This window comes from Balaenoptera borealis (assembly GCF_965194805.1).
Source record: "Balaenoptera borealis genome assembly, chromosome: 7".
NCBI classification, from domain to species: Eukaryota; Metazoa; Chordata; class Mammalia; order Artiodactyla; family Balaenopteridae; genus Balaenoptera; species Balaenoptera borealis.
The window spans coordinates 70,357,230-70,375,242 of NC_138864.1; the positions used below are offsets into that span (position 1 = coordinate 70,357,230).

At 41.3% G+C, this 18,013-nt stretch overlaps 1 protein-coding gene across 1 annotated transcript in view; it reads left to right on the plus strand.

The window, feature by feature from the left end:
- SLC25A13 (solute carrier family 25 member 13) overlaps positions 1-13,241 on the plus strand; it is a 209,976-nt gene extending 196,735 nt beyond the window's left edge. The window contains 4 exon segments of the mRNA XM_082398331.1: positions 1,396-1,534; positions 11,468-11,626; positions 11,719-11,809; positions 12,082-13,241. Of these exon segments, the coding sequence (XP_082254457.1) occupies positions 1,396-1,534; positions 11,468-11,626; positions 11,719-11,809; positions 12,082-12,268 (576 nt within the window). The 3' untranslated portion in view covers positions 12,269-13,241.
- The last annotated feature ends 4,772 nt before the right edge of the window (positions 13,242-18,013 follow it).

Consider the following 18,013-nt stretch of genomic DNA (forward strand, 5'->3'; position numbering starts at 1 on the left):
GGCCATACGTGATGGGGGATCTGTACTCGGAGTGGCCAGAGGCAGCTTAACACATCCATGGGTGAGTTGATTGAAGAATAGCCGACATGACAGAATCCAGATTCCAAGCATTTGTTCTGGTTGGAAGGATGGGCCAAACTAGGATGAAGTTTAATAGGATTAAACACAAAGCCCTGCTTATGTTACTTGTTTAGGACAACTAATTAAGTTACAGTAGACCTAGGTTAATAGTGGTTCATATGAAAAAGACTAAGGGCTTTATTACCCACAAGCTCAGCGTGAGTCGGGTGTGTAATGCGGGTGTCAGAAAAGCAAAGGCTGCAGTAACAGGTGTGTAGTGTTAAGGAACTTTGACAGATTAGAGGCTGGCATCAGGCAAATACCCGAGAGCCAACATCACTAGACCTCAATAAATGTCACTGGGCTTGGCTAGATCTGTGGAATCTGGATGGATTCATTATTTTCCTTGAAGAATCTCTAAATTTGATGAAAATTTTTAGGCATTAGAAATCTGTGAAAGAAATGGTATTAGATCATTAAGTGTTGAAAAGGGGGGCTTCTGAAGGTAGGTAAGTTTAGCCTACCTAAAACACAGTATATGTCTTGTGGTTTTCATTAGAATTTTATATCGTATTTCTGGGCATGCATCAATTTTCAAGGCCTCCCCATGGCATTATTTTGGCACCAGAAATTATTTGGTGAAGACTTTGCCTTAGTTGCTAATTTTTCTACACAGAGCTCTTGAATATATAGGAATTATTATAAACATTTTAAGGCTTTAGGACAGGCATTTATCAATGTTTCATAAACCCTGCGGCAGTCGGGCTAAGTATATGAATAAATTGGGGGAATCCATGAACCCCTTGAAAAGGTGTCTAATTTTTTACATATGTGTAATTTTTTCTGGGAAAGAGTCCAACATTTTCATCAGAGTCTCAAACAATATGAAAAACAAACCCCTTCCCCTACCACCTTTATAATTTGTCCACTTTCTAGTGTGTAAACACAGAGGTATCTTGGTTGTTGCTGCCCATCTAATGAGAACAGATCCTTCTTGAAATGCCAGTGACCTGCCGTCAATTAGGGGTTTAAAAGGATGTGGCAGGCAGAGCTCCGAAAATGTTTTCATCGAAATCTTACCATTAGAATAAACAAGAACTCTCCCCTCGCGCTTATACCACACAGTAAAATGTTTTATTTTAAAATACAAGATTCTGATTTATTACTTGCAGAATTTGGGTTATATATATATTTTTTTCTGTTCCCCTTTCAACTTGTAAGTACAAATTTGGTCTTCTCCAGGAATATTTTGTTCTGAGGGAAGTTCCAAAGAAGCTTGATCTTCTCAATGGGATATGTGTTTCATGTGGTTTTTCTTCCTTTTCAAACGTACAGGGTGCCAAAGCATGCTTTCTGCGGGACATTCCTTTCTCGGCCATCTACTTCCCATGCTATGCTCATGTGAAGGCTTCCCTTGCAAATGAAGATGGGCAGGTTAGCCCCGGAAGCCTGCTCTTAGCTGGCGCCATAGCCGGTGAGTGTCCTCAGAGCTCTGTTCCCACCGTGCCACTGCACTGGAATTTTTGCTTATAGTTCTCGACAGGGTACATGTGAGATGGCTTTAGATTGCTTTGAAGAGCTACTAAAATGAAAGGGAAAGAAATGAATCTTACTTCTGGCAGGTTAGACTATTAGACAAGCTTAATTTCTCAACTCCAAAAAAAGCTCGTTAACAATTGGTGCATTTGTAGTATTGTTGGATTCCAATTCAGGTTCCATGTCATTTCATAGTTTCACTTCATGGTGTAAGAACAAGAACTGTTCAGTCAGAAGTTTTTAAAAATGTTAATACTTATGCCTTAAAGGTGTCTAACCAAAATAGTACATAAAACTTGTCCAGAATTTAAGCAGTAGTTATTGTCATTGAGAGAAAAGAAATGTAATAGAACTAGAAACAGCTTGGGTCTATTAGATACCTGATTCCTGCTAGCTGTGTAAGGTTGTAAGATTGGGACGGGGGGTGGTGTGTGTGTATTGAATCTCGGAGAGAAATGACTGTCTTCTATAGTGCTACAGTGAAAGTATCAACAGAAGAAAATAGATGCAGACGTTGGCTTCTACATTCCCAGTGTAAATCCTTAGAGGAAATTTGATTATAGCCCCAGCAGGAATGAGTTCATTCTTTGATGCTTCTCCTTGTTTAGAGACCCTAAAGGCTAGAACAATCTGGATTAGCTCTCCAGGTGGTGACAAACACTTAATGAGTTAACAGGCCCTAAGGCAGTCATGGGGTGCCTGGGTCCAAACAATTTTGATACAGGTGTTGTTCTCTTCAGACATGTGGCTTGAGTCTCTTGAGAACTACCCCCTGCTTTGAGAAGTTGTTTGCTGTTTTGTGAGCCCCGTGTCCTGCCTGTAGCCTGGGGAGCCCTGGAGGCGGGAACCCATGGAGCTCCTCTGTAATTCTTGGTTAATCCCTTTTCTTCAAAGGTGGTGATGTTGGTGTATGAGGCAGGACTGTCCTTTCCTGGCTGCTCAGGGAGCCTCGTTGTATGAGTAGCAGTGAGACCACTCTACCTAAATCAGAAAAGCATGATCTCAAGACTCAACCATAGAATTCCCTGTTTTAATCCCAGTTTGGCCGTTGACTCACTCACTGTGTCCTTTATATGTCGTTTACAGATGTATAAACGATAATATCTTTTGAACCAAAAGGGTATAATACAATTTATTTCCAGTTATTTACTTGAAGTAAGGTAGGACCTACTGGGGAGAACTAACATACCACTTAGTAGTATGTGACCTCGGGCAAGTTACTTAAGCTCCCCGGGCTTGGTTTCCTCAGCCATAAAAGGAGATGGTAATTGTACTGACTGGAGAAGAGTGGTTATGAGGCTCTAGTGAGAGCACCCATGTGGAGGACTTAGCCTGTAGCCTGGCAGAGAGTAAATACTCAGTACATGTTAGCCATCATTATGTTGAATCCAAGAGAATCTGTCTGTAAATAACTCCAAAAATCAATTGCGAAATCAGAAGATAAGTATTAGAGCTCAGATCAAAGTCTAGGACATTCTCCAAGCTTTGTTTTCTTTGAACCACAAAAATATTGCCTTTAACTCTTCCCTTGGAGAAGATAGCTACCCAGACATAATTTTTGTCTCTGGGTACAAGTTTCCCTGGGTGATCCATGCTGCCAGAACTGTAGAAATTATAAGTGGATTTTTTTTCTCTTTTAAAGTTTATTGTCTTCTATTTTTTGTAGGATTATGAAAATATTGACCATTGTAAAATATTTGGAACGTATCGGAACACGTAAATAAGATAACAGTATCCATTATTCCATGACTCTAAGATAATCACCATTTAATATTTTTGCTAATTTCTCCCCCCCTTGGATGGTTTTTAACAGAACTGTGATCACATTATAGGTATGTGGTTTTCACTTCGTTTTGGAAGCATTGTTCACCATCACAGCAAAATGGTTCATGGCATGTGCTGTGGGGTCAGACTATCCGGGTTCAAATTCCAGTTTCCCTGCTGAGAACTGTATGACCTGAATGAGTTACTTAATGCCTCTCGGCTTGTTTCTCCACCTCTATATGGAAATAAGAATAGTCTTAGTCTCATAAGATTATTATGAGGATTAAGTGAATTAATGGATATAAAGATCCAGGAAAGCACCTGGCACATAATAAGTATTTTTAAATGTTCAATAATAATATTAATTTTCTTATGTCATTTAAAACTTTGTAAACAAAATTTTTAATTGCTGCATACTTATATCATCTTCAATCTTAGATAACAAACTTTTTTTTCAAAAAAAATTTAAATACATGGTATTGTTAAAAAAAACATCTTTGTGCATAAGGCTTTTCTCCCTATTCTGGATTGTTTTCTTGGGAGAAATAAATTCTCTGAAGTGAGTTTGCTGGTTAAAAAAAAAAAAAAAAAATTATGATTGTTTTTAAGGCATTGCCATGTCCTTCTTGAAAGTTTGAACTGCTTTACATCCCCATTCTGCTATTATTTTAGCCCTCTAGCCATCCTGTTGTCTTTCAGAGTTGTTTTCCACATACCTTCTGTATTAGTTATTTGTTGCCACATAACAGGTTACCCCAAACTTAGCAGTTTCAAACAACAAATGTTTATTATCCCAGTTTCTGTGGGTTGGGAGCAGCTTATCTGGGGACCTGTGGCTCGAGTCTGTCATGAGGTTGCAATCAAGATGTCAGCCAGGGCTCTAGAAGGCCCGACTGGGGTCGGAGGACGCACTTTCAAGACGGCTCAGTCGCACGCACGGCATTGGCAGGACGCCCGGCATTGGCAGGACCGTCAGTTCCTTGCCACAGGGCCTCTCCATAGGTCCTTGCATGTCCTCATGACACAGCAGCTGGCTTCCCCCAGAGCAAGACCAGAGAGAGCGGGAGGAGGGAGAGGGAGGGACAGGGCAGGAGAAGTTGGGGGAGGAGGGAGAGAAGGAGAGGAAGCAAATAGAAGCTGCAGTGTCTTTATGACCAAGGCTTGTAAGTCGCACTCCTTCATTTCCACACCGTCCTATTAGCCCTACTGATCAGCCCTCCGTAACGTGCACGAAGACGATGGAGAGGTGTGAACACCAGGAGGTGAAGATCACTGAGGCCCATTTGGGAGCGAACTGCCACGCTGACTATAGAACGTTTACTTTCATTTTATTGTCCATCTTCCCCTTCCCTGTAAGGCAGGATAATGTAAGACAGACTTTGTCATTGGTTTTTTCTTGAAAGGACAGATAAGCCACAAAGCTTGATGGTCTTTACCTTCCACAAACCTGTATAAACTGTGTAATGAGAACTAAGCTGCTTTCTTAGTTTCATAACAGATATCAGAAGCCAATGGCAACTGTCATAACCTCCATTCTCATTAAAGTTAGGGATGTTTCTGTTATCCAGTTTTTTAGCCTTATTTGGAGGTTCCAGTCAATGTGGTAAATATGAAAAGGAAGTAAGAGGCATACATATTAGAAAAGAAGAAATGAATCTATCATTATTTGAAAATGATTGTTTACCTGAAAATCCAAATTAAAATGCCTAAAAATGTATCAGAATTAATAAGGAAGATTAGTAATGTTTTTTTTTTTTTTTTGTAAGATAAACACAAAAATCTATATCCAGTGATAAGCAGTTAACTGATGTCCTGGGAGGAAGCAGGGCCACCCTCTGCTGAGAGTAGAGCCTTGCAGGCTTGCTCGGCCAGGGCGCTGAATTCGGTATGGAAAGGGCAAGAAGACTGTGGTCAGAAGTGTGCCCAGTGCAACACCATCAAGAAGGGCAGTGAGCACAAAATGCACCACACGTGTGGGGGCTGTTGGCTGCAAGCCAGATCAGACCCCCATGTTCCTCTTGTGGATACCAGGGGAAGAAAGGCATCTCCTCAGGAGAGGACACAGTCATGGGGTGGGTAGTAGGTCCCAGGGCCAGAGTGACCTTTGTTGTCATTAAGAGAAAGGAGAAAAGCTGATCTCAGAATAAGCTATGAGGAATAGTAATTGACCACTAACTTATTTATTATAAGAAATGTCTTAATGCTATTTTTATGTTATATAAAATACACATTTTAATATAAAATATGATTTTTAGATTTTATATTTCAATTTATCTCTTACACAGGATACGTATATTTTTTGTTGAACAATACTATTATACATAAGATGGATCTGGGTTCAGTGAACATGATTTTACCTTTTATGTTTTGACAGGAATTTCAGTTATTCAGTAAGTATTACCTTACTTTCTCTAAAAATTTGATTTGATTTAAAGTTAGATTGCTTTAGTAATATACAGCTTTTTAACAGGTGGTTGTTAGTATCTTAAAACGTAGAGAATATTAAATTTGTTTAGGTCTACGTATCTAGTGATAAACTGGGAAGATCTTTAGATACTGGGAATGTCTCCATTAATTCGCAGGATCGAGTTAAGACCAACAGATATTTGAATTTATGTTCATCAGCCAAAGTGCCTCATGTGTCAGAAGGTGAGGGTTGAAGCAAGGGGCCTGAAATTAAGGGACCAAATTCTGACTCACTCTAATTAAGTGTGACTTTTTTGATTAGTGAAGGGCATTTCAGTATGGTTTAGGGATAATAATATCAAATGAAGGCTATCGAATACTTCTCAAATGTTATAGACTGACCGCTCATCCCAGATGATCTTGTCAGAGTGGTGAGGTAGGGGAACAAGTCAGACTGCAGCGATGGTCTTGTGATCTTGTCTTTGAATTAATTAGCTTTAGACTAAGTAGTAATTCAGGAATATCTTTAAAAGCTGTTCAAAACACAGATATGGAAGAGTTATATGTGTGTGACTGATCATGATGCTTTTACAGACGTATTAGAAGAATTAAGCTGGGAGAAAAGTACCATTGGCACATAACTATATAAAATGTAACAATTTTTGAATTATGTGGACATAAAGCTTAAGATAATTTAAAAGCAGTTCTTAGATCCTTACAAACAAAGAGTAACGGAGAGGTCGGATCAGGGTCACGGACTGAGCATGTTGATCCGTCTCTCCTCCCAAATACCTTAAAATGTTAGAAAATACGTGTTAAAAACTCCTTATTAGCACCAGCCTTCAGAAGATAGGAACCAAAACCTGAAACAAGTGAAAAATGCCACAGCCCAAAACACCGGCAGGAGAAACGACTTCTATTAACGTAAGAGCAAAACCAGAGAATTTTAACCTCGGAGTGAACAATAGATAAAATGCCTTGAGCGTTGGGGGAGGTTTTAGGGTAAATCATTAACAAGCGTTAAGGAACTGCATGTACTGCGGGAAGGTCGGCTTGCTCCTCTCTCTTCTCCTTTTTATATGGAACTTCAGGCAACATTTGAATCGAGGCTAAAAGCCCAGAGCTGTATTCTAAAGGAAGGGAACACTTGCCTGGAGAGGGCAGTTGTAAAGAACTGAAAGAAAGCAGGGCAAGGCTTAACGGTAATTCCAGACCTTTACCACAGATGCAGGGGGGAAAAAAAAAAATGAACTAATAGCAGCTCTTCCAAAGAGGGGTAGAAAATAATTCCTTCTACCTCCAGAGTGAAGCACCCCGCATTGCAGGATTTGGAAGGTCCCTGCCCTGCCAGCCTATCTTAGCCCCAGCATGCAGTTACGGGCCTCACCCATTTCACAAACTCTCTCCATTCAGGAGAGAGGCCTGTGGGTGAGGCTGGCCCAGAGTGTGGTGGAAGCTGTCCACAGCACAAATCAGCCTGTCCTTTGAACTTGAATGTCAGTAGACAGCCAGGGGTCCCCTCAGACAACAAGGAGCAATAAGGTAAGTAAACAGGAGAATTACAGAGAAAACAGGCAATTCAGGGAACAGAGGAGAACTTTTAAGAACTATAATTAGGGTCCTCAGATTTGAAAGAAACACTCAGTAAGGAGGCTTTCTTGAAAGCTAATAAAAAGATTGCCAAAATTAGAAATCCATAAAAAAAAAAAACACACACCAAATTTGACACATGGAAAATAAAGTCATGGGGAAAAACAAACAAAAAACTCTAGAATATGGATCACAAATACAGAGATGAAAAATAACAGAAAATTTAAGGGATATGTAGGATGAATCCGAGAGGTCTAACATCTGTTTAATAGGAGTTATCCAGGGAGAAGCAATAAGGAAAAGAGGACAGAAAACCAATCAGTAATGGAAGATTGGCTTCTTGTCTGCGGTGCTGGCTTCCGTCAAAATGCCGAGGAGAGCAGGTCTTGATCTGCAGTTGCGTTCCCAGCAGGCACGCTTGCCTTCAGGAGCAGGGGCCAAACCAGGGTAGTCCCTCCCAGCCAGGACTCACAGGTACCCCTCACAGATCTCTCGGAGGCAAGATGAAAAGTGAACTTAAGAAAGAGGACAGTGTGGGATATATGAAACAGAGCAGATGAAAGTGAAACCCGAGAGTCGGTCTGAATGACTGCTAACCTTGGCTTATGTGTTTTTGTACAAGAAGCGTTGTTGGGAGGCAGGTAATAGAAAGGGAGACAAAGGGAGGGGGCACCACCTTCTCAGCTTGCAGAGATGTCAGTGCTCATTCGTTGCACACACTGTAACTCACACCTGTGTAACAAACGCTTATGATATTTAGCCAAATTGAATTAGTCAGGAAAGGGTGGAAATCAAAAGGGAAACACCTAGAAACAGAGAAAATAAAGACCGTAACTAACCCAGGATGGCAGAAATCAGTCTACAAGCCACAACTGAATGCGTTCAGTGCCCCTCGTAAAAACAAACACCTTTAGCCAAGTTGTGAAAGAAAATCTAGTCACCTGAAATTCGAGAAAACAGTGACATAGAAAGATGGAAAGAGAATGGATTGAAAAATATGTACCAGGCAAATACCAACAATAAGCAAGTGTAGCAATATTAATGTCAAACTAAATGGAATTCAGGAGTTTAAAAATAGCATTCAGAAGCACAGAGGCATATTTTACACTTGGAAAAGATAAAGTTCACTAAGAAACCTCTCTGTATTATCAACATAATGTCGTCTTATAAAACCTCAAGTTAAAAGTATGACGAGAATGTGGTATTTTCTCTTTCTAAATGAAAATCATTACACTTTTCTTAGAAACTGATACATCAAGTAGATAATATAGATAAGGGTGCAAAGGGATTCTGGCAAACTTAACCTTGATCCAAAATACATAGATATTAACTCTGTGTCCCATAAACAGAGAAGCACATTTTTTTTTTTTTACAAATACTAATGGGATATTTGTGAAAATTAAGGCTGACTTACCCCAAAGTTGTATTTTTTGTCATATGATATCTGTTTATTGGTCTTTGCTGGGTTTTCTTTTTTTTTCTTTTTTTTTTTTTTTGAGGTACAGTTGAGGTACAATATTATATAAGTTTTGGTTGTACAGCATAGTGATTCACAATTTTTAAAGGTTATATTCCATTTGTAGTTATTGTAAAATATTGGCTGTATTCCCTGTGTTATACAATATATCCTTGTACCAAAGCTGTGTTTTGCCAATCATGCTTTCTTTTTGTTGTAAATGACCTTCTACTCTCTAGCTGCTGGGCACCCCCTTAAGGAGTTATAATTTTTTTATTGACTGGAGAACACCCAAGTTGTTCCAGTCACACAGGTAGCAGGTGGCCCCAAGGTCTCACCATTTGTCTCATCACTGAAGCACCAGCTGGGCAGCGGTCCCCTTCCTGTTGAGGAACCTAAAAGCTGCCTCCCTGTTGCCTAGCCTTCTCTTGCTCTCCCATCTTTGGGAAGAGAGAAAACTTGACCTCTTTTTGTTGTTGTTGTTGTTTTTATTTGGTTGCACTGGGTCTTAGTCGTGGTACGTGGGCTCCTTATTTGTGGCATGCGAACTCTTAGTTGCGGCATGCATGTGGGATCTAGTTCCCTGACCGGGAGTCAAACCCGGGACCCCTGCATTGGGAGCACGGAATCTTAACCACTGCACCACCAGGGAAGTCCCAAGACTTGACCTCTTGCTCAGCGTTGTCTTTACCCTTTTGCAAGCCGGGAGAGACCAGGCAAGTTGGCTCAGAGTCTTTGCCATCCCTGACCACCCAAATCAACACATCTCCGGTGGCCAAGCTCTTCCTGGTAGATGCTGCCTTCCTGGCCTTGCTCTGGAGCAGCCTGATGCTATTCTCCAGGTGAATTTAGCAAATCTCCACACCAGAAATCCCCTGCCCTGTCCACAGGGATATCCACAGTCCCTCCGAGGCCCTGGCAGCTGTCCTCCTAGGAGAGGTGGGAGCTGGGGGCGGAGAGGATGAGAGTCATGTGCAGGCCGCCATGTTTCCAGTACCCCGCCCCCCGCCAACACACACACCAATCACTTTTTACCAGACAACTTGCTAAACATCTTACACGTTTCTCTTGGCATTTTTATTCCACTGATCAATGTCTTTCCTCCCTGCCCTCCCCAATACTTCTCTCTTTTTTTGTAACAAGTAGCTATTTATGAAAACTGCCCTAACTGAAGGAAACTTTTTACCCATTTTATTGCTTGTATGTCTTTCACATTCACACTCTGACATGCCTGCCCACGGTTGTAAGGAGGATTTTATTGCGTGTCTAAAGCAGACAGCCTTGCTAAACTCTTTCTAAACCAGGAAGTGAAACAAAATTGGTGGTGTGAACACAGTGGGTTTCTAAGCATTTTTCATGTTTCCTTCCATTATGTTGGAGGATAAATTCCTGGCTCAAAGTTGAAATAATTCCTCTAAGCTAATAGGAAATTCAGTATGACTTATCCAGTGAAGCACTGGATATAAAGTGAGCTTTCTCACATGCAAAAACGTGATGCATTTTATAAAAACTGTTAGGATGAATGTTTGAGGAGCTTAGTGTAGATGGAAGAGGAAAAGATACAGCTTAGTGATATAAATGCAAACGTGTACTCTGCAGATTTCCCCCGGGCACATACGCACACACTGTAACTTTAAAGCTGTCTGTTAGAAGGATGAGATGGAGTTGTGAGCCAGACCACGTTGGTTTGGACAGAAATTCTTACAGAATTATTAAGCCTTAAAAAAAGCAAAGGAGATTTATGCATCTGCATTTGACCAGTTTGGTTTGGAATAGGTTCATAATGGAAAAGTAATAAAACCATAAGAGACAGTGTCTTCTGAGTACAGTCTCGCTTTTAAAATATCTAAACATGGGCTGCCCCAGTTTGGATAAAATGACTGTAGAAAAATTTCCCATTGGTAATTTTGGGAGGGTTTTTTTTGTTGTTGTTGTTGTTTCTTTTTCATTGATTATCAGCCAATATAAATTTTAAGCTTTCTGTCATATTTTTTCTGGAGATGTCAGTCATAGGAAAGAGGAATCCTGAAGTGTTATCTGTGGGCGCCTCCCCTTCAGGTCACTCCACACACAGACACACACACACACACACACACACACACACACACACACACACACACAGTGTTTGTTTAGCTGTCAGTAAAGTCTTTTTCTGATGTAAATGAAGAGGTTAGGGTTTGGAAGGTGGGGGGGGTGGTTGAGTGTGTGTGAGAAGGCACCTCCGGTGACTGTCAGAAAAGCAGGAAGAGGAAACGGATAACAAGCTTCACCTCTGAAAAATCAGACCTAGTAACTCTGATTTCCACGGGAAAGCAAAAGAAAAAACAAACAAACAAAATCTTTCTCCGTTTGTTCTCAGCCACTCGAAGTCATCGTCTTGATAAATAATTCCTTAAAACCTTAAAACTATTTAGGAATGTAAGCGCAACAAACAGAGGCTGGTGATCTGGAGACGAGGCGTGTGCTCCTCTAGGTGTCCTGGAGCCTCCATCACTGCGGACGAGAGTCACAGCTGTGCTTCCCAGAGGGGACAGCAAAGAGGCATTTGATTTCATCCGATTCTTAACTTTCTTTCCACGGCCGGCAGTTCAAAGCACAGTTCTTTTTATATAGTGAGAATGTGACCGGACTGCGAAGGTGTTGTCTTTCCTGCAGGTATGCCTGCGGCATCTCTAGTGACCCCCGCTGATGTTATCAAGACACGATTACAGGTGGCCGCCCGGGCCGGCCAGACCACTTACAGCGGAGTGATAGACTGCTTTAGGAAGATCCTTCGGGAAGAAGGCCCAAAAGCTTTGTGGAAAGGAGCTGGAGGTATGGAAATAATTTGCTCTTAACTAAACCTTTGGTGTCAGGTGAATTTTAAAAATCTAATTGCATCTGTTATTTCTTATTTTTTTTCAAAGCTCGTGTGTTTCGTTCCTCCCCCCAGTTTGGTGTAACTTTGCTGACCTATGAATTGCTGCAGCGATGGTTCTACGTTGATTTTGGAGGAGTGTAAGTATCCTGCTAAATTTCAGCTGCTTCTAATACTCTGTTGTCATTGAGAAAGGTATGTCAATTTAGTCCCTATGATGAAGTAGAAAAGATGTAGGAAAATCCTGAAGTCATGTTATCAAACTCATTTCAAAAGGGAATATACAGCTAACTAGAATTCCACAATTCCTCTCTGATCCAGACGTTAGCAGTTTCTGAACGTTGTTTTTACCAAGTTAAAAAACAAAACAAAACAAAAACTCAGATTCTCGCTCTATTTTCTCTCCTTTTAGGAAGCCCATGGGATCAGAGCCAGTTCCTAAATCGAGGATCACACTGCCTGCTCCCAATCCCGATCATGTTGGGGGCTACAAACTGGCAGTTGCGACGTTTGCAGGGATTGAAAACAAATTTGGGCTTTACCTACCTCTCTTCAAGCCGTCAGTATCTACCTCACAAGCCATTGGTAGAGGCCCGTAGGAGGACCGTCCCTGGGCTATTGCTGTGGCTTTGTTGTTACTGCAATAAAGAATGCCCCATCTTGGACTGAAGCAACACTTCATTCCTTTCACTTCCATCTCCTGTTTAAATTCAAGTCGAGGCTTTTTATAAGGTGAAATCATTTATTTTCTGTGTGGTTTCTTAACCTAGATCATTGTGAAATTTTTCATAATTATTCTTTGGGCCTCTGCTCACAAACCTTTGTGTCTGACATTTGCTGGGATTTGGTCAACACTAACCTGATTTGGAGGAAGAAGCAAGTCTGAAAACAAATTAGAACCATTCTCCTTAGAATTAGGATTATAGTCCCGAAGAGGCGATTGAGAGGGGATCATGGTGCTCAGAGCAAAAGTGTTCCATGTCTGTTTAACCTGGTAGGAGACTGGGTGCATATTTATGAAAGTAAAAAATACTGGAAGAAATGAAAACATTATCAGAAATAGCCAGCCTGGCTTCAGATTTTAAGCATGCACTAATTCTGTCTCTGGATTATATTATGAAGCTTTTATGTGAAACATGTTTTTTTGTAATGAAAACCACATTGAAGATGTTTAATAATCATATTCTGTTACTGGTACTAAGACTACTAGGGAGAAGTCTTTTGTGCTTTAGCGAGAGTACTGTTGGCACTGTACTCTGTAGATGGAGAAACCAGGAAACGCAGCATCTCTCCTGATCTGAGGTGACTGCTCATATGAGGTACATGTGCTGATTGCTGCCTATTTCAATAAACACTGTAGAAAAACGCGTGCCTGCCTGTTACTGGTACCTACCCTCGCCGCCTCCCAATCCCCCGTAATTGGCATCCATCTGCTTTTAAAATCCATTTTATCTTGAATCATGGAAGAAAAATACATTGCAATACAAGTTTTTATTTCATTTGTGGTGCCTTGCACAATGGTCAGAAGGCTCATGTGTTTGTGAAGAAGGAAATAAACTATTTTTAAGGCTACTGAATTGTTTGCTCTTGTTATGTCATGTGGCGAACGACCGCAATAATTGTCATCTTTGGACTCTCTGTTTCATGTTGAGGGCGATTTGTTCGTATTGGCACGGATATGTCCTCGTCTTTCAAGGTGACGTGTACCCTTGTCTTCAGTATGCCAGTGTTCGGCGTGAATAAGAGAAACTACATTTAACCCCAGATGAGCGAGGAACCTAGCAAACTGACACTTGTTCTAGTCATTCTCGGTGCTTTTGGCAGTTTCTTATCGTGAGAATTAATATAAAGCTTCACTGGCAGTTGGGCGTGAAAACTGGTATGAAATGGCAATGGTATTTTCTAATTTTCTCTGACTCTTCCTCATACCAAAACCATATACCACTGTGTCTGACCTTCGGTAATATTTGGCCAACACTGTAATGACCGGTGGAAAGGTGTTATTCTTGAACAGAACTTAGGGCTCTTCTTCTTAGGCTGCAATCATGCTCCTGAGGAGGCTGCTGAGTAACTTACCAGCAGTGAGTTTGAACTTTCTGTTTCTCCGAAATTCACCTCCAGATGGCACAGCCATTTTTCAGCCTCTTGTCTTGCCTGTAGGTCAGCAGGTTGGCATTCAAAGTTATTGTTCAAAATTGGAAAGTGTAGGCACCATCCATGAGTCTGTTTTGTTTTGTTTTTTTCAGTGAACAAAAGCTTTGTTATTCTCACCAGAGATAGGACAAATACATACCTGGCTCCCTCATGATTTGGGTTTGGCAAACACCAAAGAGAAACCCCTCCGTCTCCCTGAACTCACCCCCAATCCCTGCTCAGAGTGACAAGTGGTATTTATATTTTAATCTCAAAGACCAGTCACAAGACTCCAAATATGTCTTAGAAATTTAGGTGGTGTTACAATAACAAAGCACTCAAGCTTTGGTATTTTGAATGTGGAGAAAAGTCCCCGAGTGTAAATCACTGCATTCCTTTTCTTCACGTGCTTGAAATTTTATAGAAGATCAAATTTTCGTGGTATAAACACTGACCCAAATCTCAGACATGGTGCATTGCCCTGCTTGCTTCTTTAAGAGCCGCTGCATTTGTTGGGAGAGTGTCTTGGCTTCCCTTAGAGGTACCTGTAGCTGAGGGCGATTCTCTTTAGTAAATGAGAAACCCGAGGTACCAGGAAGCCAAAGGAGATAGGGCCACAGGGCTCTGTGTTTCTTTAAAATCCTCGGCTTAATCTGTTCAGGGATAGGCAGTGACTTGAGACACTTTGAAGGAGACCTAATTTCCATCTGAGTTGTGCTCAGTGGGTGGTGTGACTGTGACATCCTTGAATAGAACTGCAATCACCGTGTGGTGAAAACCACGTCAGATTTGTTCTGGGTTTTTCTTCTTCCTGAAGTGACAGCACAATACGTCGGCAGTGCTGTGGCTGCCGTTTGCAGCTGCTCCTTTTCCTCGATGCTGAGGAACTGAAAGCTGGGTAACTCGCACCCATGGGGACCAGCCTCCCCCCTGCCCTGCCAGCGCTGGAGTATCTCCCTCTGCCCTTGGTCCACCCTCGTGACTGCTTGGGGGGTGGGGAAGAGGCCTGACTTTTGTAGCAGCTTTTTTTTTTTTCTCTAGGAGGGGAAAAAATGTGGAGCTGACCACAGAATGAACACACTGATTCTTGGGTTCCAGTCGTGGCTGGGTTTCTTGAGGCTGGGTGGCATGCTGTCGCCAAGCTCATGCTACACCTCATAACCCACAACCATTCGCTGTGCTCCCTGGGGTCGCCTTAATCCCAAGCAGCCGGGGTTGCACAGGGGAGAATAAGAATTCTGGCACAGAAAGGAGTCATTTAAATGCTTATTGCATTTCAAGCTTCAGTTTTTACTTAGCTAAAATATTTACCATTGCTGGAAAACAATGTTTAAAATTTTGTGCTTATATGTTATTTAATGGTGTGGCCTATGTAAACCTCAGGATGCTTACATTTTGACAGTCTTCTGGAAATGTTTAACAGCACATAACTCAGTGAGCAGGGAATAAAAACCGGGAACAAATTGTGCTTGAAACTTTGTAACCTCCCCTGGCTAGGTATTCGGCAAGGCACGTTGGAATTCTCCAGGTAGAGGCAGGGAGATCTCCAGTAATGGAATTTGGCGAATCCTGTCTTGTGGCCCCATTTATCAACCTTCTAGATAAACCCTAAGAGTCATCATGTGCTTTTTACCGCAGAGGCCATCCTTGTGGGGATGAATTTGTGTCTTTGCCACTGAGCAAAATCCCATTTTAAATTCAAGGTAATCAGACGCTTTCAGGATGTGGATTTTTCCGAAGATTTTTAGAAGACACGTTCCCTGGTAAGAGCGGTGAAATGTTCTTTCCACAAATGGTACTGCCCACAAAGGAGGCGTGCCTTTTGTTTTACCTTTTGGGAATAACCCAACCCTCACCAAAGTGTTCTGTTTTTGATGTTATGAGGACCACGGTGGGGGGAGGGGGGTGTTTAATGGTTTCATTTTAAGGTCTGAGGCAGCAAAAAGCATTGCCACTTCTATCTTTTAAAACAGTGGCAGTCTTCAGCTTGAAAGCCCAGATTGGGCTCCATGAGGGAAGGGACTATGCTTTGATGCTAGTTCCATAGTGCCTGGAACTTTTAGTAGACTCTTATTATTTGGATGGATGGATGGATGGATGGATGGATGGATGGATGGATGGATGGATGGATTTTTGAGAAATGGTGTTTTTTTTGCCAATGAGTAATCTCTATTATTTTCCTATTTTATAGGCCTTTTCAGTAGTGGTTATAATGGCTGGAGTTAAAACCATAACTGAAAACAATCATAGTCTTATGTATTGTTCAGTTACTTTAGAAGTCGTAAGTACTTCTTTTATTAAAGCAACTACAGCTATTTATTTAAACTGATTTTAATTAGTTGGTTACTTTGAGTCAGGAACTTTCATATGAACTATATGATATTTAAATTTCCTGGTCATGGTTAAAAATAAAGAGTTAAAAAATCATATCCTTTGAGATTAGTGTTACATTAGGGTTGAGCTATATCATTAAAAAACAGTTTTTATCAATAAGTGTTAATTATTTAGAACTCATTCTCTATTCTTCACTGTCTTGACGTTTGTGTCCTTAGGAGCACGGGGGCGAGCTTTCCTTTAGAAGCTGCCGAGGACAACGGGAACTCTCTTTCAGAAGGGTTTGTTTTTAGCTAATGCATTAATTGACTCCAAAAAGAGTCCAAATGGAACACTCTGCTTTCATCTGCTGGGGTAACCTAATAAAATAATGTTGTTTGTTTTTAGATTCCCGGCTGTTAAGGGGGTTTTGCTCAAGGCAAAACCACCGTCCCCTCGAATAACTTTAGAAGGAGAGTTAAGAAGACACGCTAATTGTGTCTGTCTGAGGTTTGCTCCTTCGAGGGCCCAGACACACCCCTTGCACACTGGTCTGGCCACCAGGGCTCCGGTGCCCACCGCTGAGTTGATTCCATTGGACGGGGCTCCTGCCCCTTTGGAAGATGCTTGATTTTGCTGTGAGCGGTTCTTAAGCGGATTTAAAAATGGACTAAGCTCTCGGAGCAGACTTGGGCGAGCACGCTGTATATGCTATCCGTCTGTCCTACAGAATGGAGAAAGGGAAACACAACTTAATGAAAGAAGACTGATTATAACAAGCTCCTTACCTCCCATCACCCCCTCCTCCATCCTTTGCTACTTAGCCAAGCTCTTGCTCTGGTGTCTTATTGGGCTGCTTTCAAATGAGAGGGGGACAGGTAATCCTGCCCCACCCCTGGAGTTCTTTGGCCAGGAAGAACTCACTAAATATGAGTATTACATGCCAGGCATGCTCTCATTAAATCCTTCACACGTCCCTTGAAGTAGGTACTGTTCTTTTCCCTGTGTCACAAATGAGGAAACCAAGGCTCAAGAGAGGTTAAGTATCTTGCTCATGGTCTCAGCTAGCAAATAAGGATGCTAAGATTTGAATCCAGGTCTGATGGCCCCCCAAGCCCTGTTCCATATGAGGATTTCTCAACAAAACTCAGTACAGGAAGTTTTTATGATAGTCTATGCCTAGAATTTCTTATTGTCCCCCGGTTCTCAGTATCAGATGTATCATTCCTAGCTTAGAGGAGAAGGGAAGGGTGATCTCAGATTATTTACCATAGTAAGTGCATTTGCTATCTCAGAGAATTCCAGAGCCTGAGGACCTGGTGAATCCTGACAAGCCTTTTGAGGTTCATCTTAAACTATTTTACAGCCTATTAAAGTCAGTAAAGAGAGAATTAAGGTAAACTTGAAGCATTTGCCCCACGGGTTTAAAATTGGAAGGTAATGTGGAAAAAGCAGAGGTAAATTTACAAACTGTTACAGTGCAATATGATATGACGTGAACTGAATTGGACCATCTTAAAAATCTCTACTATAATTAGAAAATGCCGTTCTTCAACAAAAGTTAGAAATAATGGAAAACCAACTTAAAAGTAAATATCTATGGGTACTTGGCCTCAAAGTGTGTCTGGAGGGAATGGAGACAGTTTACAGAATGTGGGATTTGCTGGAATTACTTTTGGACATAAAATCTCCATCACGCCTAATGGTGGAAAAGTCTTACTCTATTCCCAACAAGTTACCTGTTATCCCTAAAGTTAAAGGCGGATATCTACCACTGCGTTTTGCTGCCCCCTCACCCATTCTTAAATAAATGAAAGCATATTACTGACTAACCCACACCAAAAATTTATAGCTTTTTTTTCCTCGGCAAAAGGGATAAAAATACATACATATATATA